This window comes from Papaver somniferum, chromosome 1 (genome assembly GCF_003573695.1).
Source record: "Papaver somniferum cultivar HN1 chromosome 1, ASM357369v1, whole genome shotgun sequence".
Classification (NCBI taxonomy): domain Eukaryota; kingdom Viridiplantae; phylum Streptophyta; class Magnoliopsida; order Ranunculales; family Papaveraceae; genus Papaver; species Papaver somniferum.
Genome location: NC_039358.1, coordinates 25,034,299 through 25,038,825, shown reverse-complemented (window position 1 = coordinate 25,038,825; position 4,527 = coordinate 25,034,299). Strand labels below are relative to the sequence as shown.

At 37.6% G+C, this 4,527-nt stretch overlaps 1 protein-coding gene across 1 annotated transcript; it reads right to left on the bottom strand.

The window, feature by feature from the left end:
- Positions 1-807: 807 nt before the first annotated feature.
- On the bottom strand, positions 808-3,285 carry LOC113281501 (heat stress transcription factor A-4b-like). The gene is made up of 2 exons (XM_026530275.1): positions 2,396-3,285; positions 808-2,290 (listed from the first exon to the last, which is right to left on the bottom strand). Exons 1-2 carry the CDS (start codon positions 2,609-2,611, stop codon positions 1,151-1,153), a joined length of 1,356 nt encoding a protein of 451 aa, XP_026386060.1. The 5' UTR covers positions 2,612-3,285; the 3' UTR covers positions 808-1,150.
- Positions 3,286-4,527: the final 1,242 nt, after the last annotated feature.

Genomic DNA, 4,527 nt, shown 5'->3' with positions numbered 1-4,527 from the left:
GTTTTCTTTTATTTTTGAAACTTAAACTTAGAATGTTTCGATAATTTAATAACTTATTAATTTATCGATAAATTAATACTTCGCTAAATTGATAGAATTTGACAGTCCCAACATTATTAATACATTATTAATTTATTGAAGTTTTACTGTACTTCTTTAGAAAGTACAACTAGAGGCTAAAAAAGTACAACTAGAGGCGGATATGTAAAAGTAATATGAACTTTCTTCTAACATCTCATCTTGAAGTTCCAGTGAGGAGTCACAGACACAAAATCTCATAAACATTAAAACTACATACAGAAAAGTCCGTCAATGATAAAAGATGCGAAGTTTTTCTACGAACTAAAGTTAATATTGAATCTTAGTGCCCAATCTGTATAAGTAACCCAGCAGTATCTTACCCCAAAAGTCTTTGTTGTGTTCCTCCAGGAACATAATCTAAGCACGGTAAATGGCCAATGTAAATGATCTAAACCTCCAAACTGCATCACTCCCGAAGGCAATCGCTGAGTAAAATAATAAAATATGCTGCAGTTATGTCACACAAAAGCTACTACAGAAAGAGATTCGAGCTAATAATTTCCTCAATGGTGGATTCACCAAGATAGTTATTGACATTGGCTTCTACGTTTAGCTCCAAGCACTCTGGTGTCTCAAGTAAACTTTCTAGTTTGCAGCTACCCAAGAAATGTATCAGATTAAATTGATTAATGGAATGCTCTAAAACATAAACCAAAGCGCCTAGTCTTAACTTACTAATGATATAACATGAGAACAATCTGTTTTTTATCCTGAAAACACAAGACATGGGTAAAAGTACAAGTTAAAATTTAAAAGCCATGATTACATATTAAGTAAATTATTTTGTTTAGTTAAGGAATGCTCAAACCATGTTTCTCAATGAATAAAAAAGAAAAAGAACCTCTCAGAACCAAAAAGCCTAATGTAAATAAGCACTGTACATAGAGTTCAAAAGAACAACAAGGGGTGAAACCCTTGACACTGATAGACAACATATGGGTAATACTGGAACAATAATCTCAAATTGAGAGTGTGTATATACTACAAAGATCAAACCAAATTGTACCTCTTTGATGTTTATAAAGTACGGGCGAAACCGAGACACTTCAAGGGTTGAAATCAACCAGCATTATGTTTTTTCGGCTTGAGTGAGATGGCCCATCTGTTCTGTAAGGTTATCGATATTCTTCATATTCCACCAAAATCTCCCACGATCAACAGGCTTACTAGTATTCCTCTCATCAATGTCCCTTCTTTCTGACTGAACCTCTGGTGTATCCGAGGAACCAGGAGTTTCAGTTAGGAACTGTTCCCAGAACACATCATTAACCCCTGTTAGTACAGGAGCAGTGGTTCCGACTTTTGGTTCTTTAGCAGAGTAGACCTCTGGAGAAGTAGCTGGTCTGGAATTAACATGAATACCAGATTCGTTAGGTCTAACATCTACAACGAGTTGAATAGCAGAGATAATACGGCTTTCCACATTACTTATTGATTCTGCCAACTCAGGAGAAGAATGGATATCCCTAGAGCAAGACGATGATAGATGCAATCTGGGTGATGGGGGTTGCAAGCCTATATCTGGTTCTCCTGAGGATGTGTTTATTTCATTAGAAAAGACAGCAGAAGGTTGTGAAGGTACTGCAGTATTTCGCATTTCTTCACCAGAAACTTGACCAACTGCACAGAGAAAAGTTTCCAAGGAATTCATGGTTGATTCCATCTTCTCAAGTGGTTCCCTGTTTACTACAGGGAAAGCAATAAGGTCAGAGTCCTCTGCAGCAACAGGCTTGAATACTACAATTCTTGTCTCTTCCTTATCAGCTTCATCGTGGAAGTAATCTGGCTTAGTCAACCTTCTCCTTTTGTTATGCTTTTCTGATTGCTGAATAAGATTGGAGACAAATCCAGGTTTCCCCATAGTTTGAGCCAAAAAAGCCATCAGTTGCCTCTGGCGTTTCTCCATTACGTACAAACGCTCCTCGATAGATTGCATTTGAACCTCCATAACTTGCTGCTCCTGTGTGTGCTTCTGTAGCTCAAATACAAGGGAGCTTTTATCATGTTTCAATTTCTCAATTTCCTCTTCAAATTCCTGCTTTTCTAATTCACTTAGCGATCCAGAAGAACTTCCTTGCCCTTGGTGATTATTAAGGGAATGACTATGAATTGGTTTGCGTCTATGAATGTTCTTTAGAAGATGCTTCTGACCTCTTATAAACTCCTCATTTGCAAATTCCCACTGATCAGGATCGGCTTTCCTGAAACCCTGAGAAAAGTGAAACAACATCAATGAGCTTCACAGTGATAATAGATTAAACAGAACATGGGAAACAACTAAAATCAATAAGAAAGATAATTCAGCTTCACTTACATAAGTATTAAGTTGCCGAATGAAGCTCGAGAAATTGTTATGCTTAAAATACTTGGGCAGCAAATCCCTAGCAAATTCTGGTGGATTCCACACAATAAAGCTATTGTTTGTTTGACTCCACGAGACGACAGAGTCTGTGGCAGGGTCATCGATCATTTCATATGTTTTTGTAAGGAAAGGAGGCGGGGAATTTGTACCTCCCTGAGAACCATCCATCCTAAAACTTAAAACTAACTCTCAGCTTACAAATTCAAAATTACAATCACTATATACCATCTCCTACCTCCACAAAAATTCCCCCAGAGATTCAATTTCCTCACATACCCAGCATCAATAAAGATTCCAAAATGATTACTAACTCCTTGAATTCAATCCAATCCGTCTTTTGAAACTCTTAATTTTGACCTCCAAACAATTTCTTCAAATTAAACCAAGTAAATCCTTTTTTAAGACCCAAGAGACTAAGGTCAAACAAAATAAAGTTACAGATCTACTGAGTCTAACTTCTCCGTTTAGTTCAGGAAATTGAAACATGAATCGATAATATTTTAGCTAAGGTTTATTAAAATTACCTCAAAAGAGAAACATATCCACCAGACAACTCAAATTTGGAGCATTCTAGGGTTTCCGATTGTGCAAATTGGAAGGAAAGAAAAGCCTAGGGTTTTTTTTAAATGAAGAAGAAGAAGAAGGTGATGGTGAGTCGTGGATATTTCAAGGGAGAAGGAGAAGGAGGAGGAGAAGAAGATATAGGAGACGACAGAATTGACAAAGACAAAACTTTGACTGTAATTTGAAGGTTTATTTGACTTGGAGAAGAAGCTGCATAGAGAGAGAAAAAGAAGAAATCATTGACTCTCTTTCTCTCTCTAACTCCGGAGGCGTGTAGTCTGTCTGATGCTGATAGGATTGAATTTTGAGATTTGCAGTTTCCTGCCCCTCTGGAAATTCACTAATTTAAGAGTTGGTACCCTTATTTTAGCGCGTGTTTTTAGAGAAACCGTAAAAAAACAATCCTGGAAAGTGGAAACCTGTAAGACACAAGAGAGTTGCTTAAAAAAATAAAAATAATAAATAAATAAATAAGACACATGAGTAAGGCAGAGATGGACCCTTCCCGAAGCCAACAGTAGGCTACACAGAACCGATATGAACCGAGTGAACCGATATGAACCGTTCATCCAAAGGTCGATCGCAGTTCTTAACATGAAAACCGTTGATCTGTCAGTTCAGTTACGGTTTGACCATGGAAACCGGCCGAACTGAACCGACTAAGCCGACTAATAATGACCGTAGATATATTATACCTTGATGAATCATATCCGTTGAAAAACTATGAAACTCTAAACTTATAAGCAGCAGACCAACAGTTTCTCTTCATTGCATTTCTTCTTCTTTTTTTCTCTCGACTACCAGAGTCGCCTCCACCACCACCACTCACCTCACCAACCACTTCCATCAAGATTCAAGAGTACCACCACCTCTATCTAACTTAGTAAGCAGTTTCCTATTTTGGTACATGAACAGCTGGTTCGTCTTAGAGAAACTACAGGAGATCCTCACATTTCTAGGATGGCCGATCTCATGTTTCAGAAGTACAACACATATTGAGGGGAGTACGATGACATAAACTCTTTTGTTTTTTTTGCTAAGTTACTTGATCTCGAGAAAAAGAGTCTGGTTTGAAGTTTGATCTTGAATGTTTGTATGAGCAAAATGAGTACAGGGTTTTAACTGTTTTGAAAGCTGTTAAACAAGATATGGGAAATCTGTATGAAGAGTACAAGACCATGTATTCAAATGCAGAGGAAGGTATTGGGTCTTCAACTGTTGCAGATGTGGATGACTCAGTAGTTTGTGTGCAAGAAGTAAGTGTTGAGGATATGCTTGAGTCAAGGAAGAAAAAGAAAAGAATGAATGTTAATTGTACTCAGCCAAGGTCGGAACTTGAAAGGTATTTGAGGGATGATTATGAAGCATCTACAAAGGATTTTGATATTTTGGCTTGGTGGCAGGCTAATAGTACCAAGTACAGGGTACTATCGCTCATGGTGAAGGATATCTTGGCAATACCAGTCTCTTCGGTTGCATCTGAATCTGCATTCAGCACAGGAAAACGAATCCTTACTCCA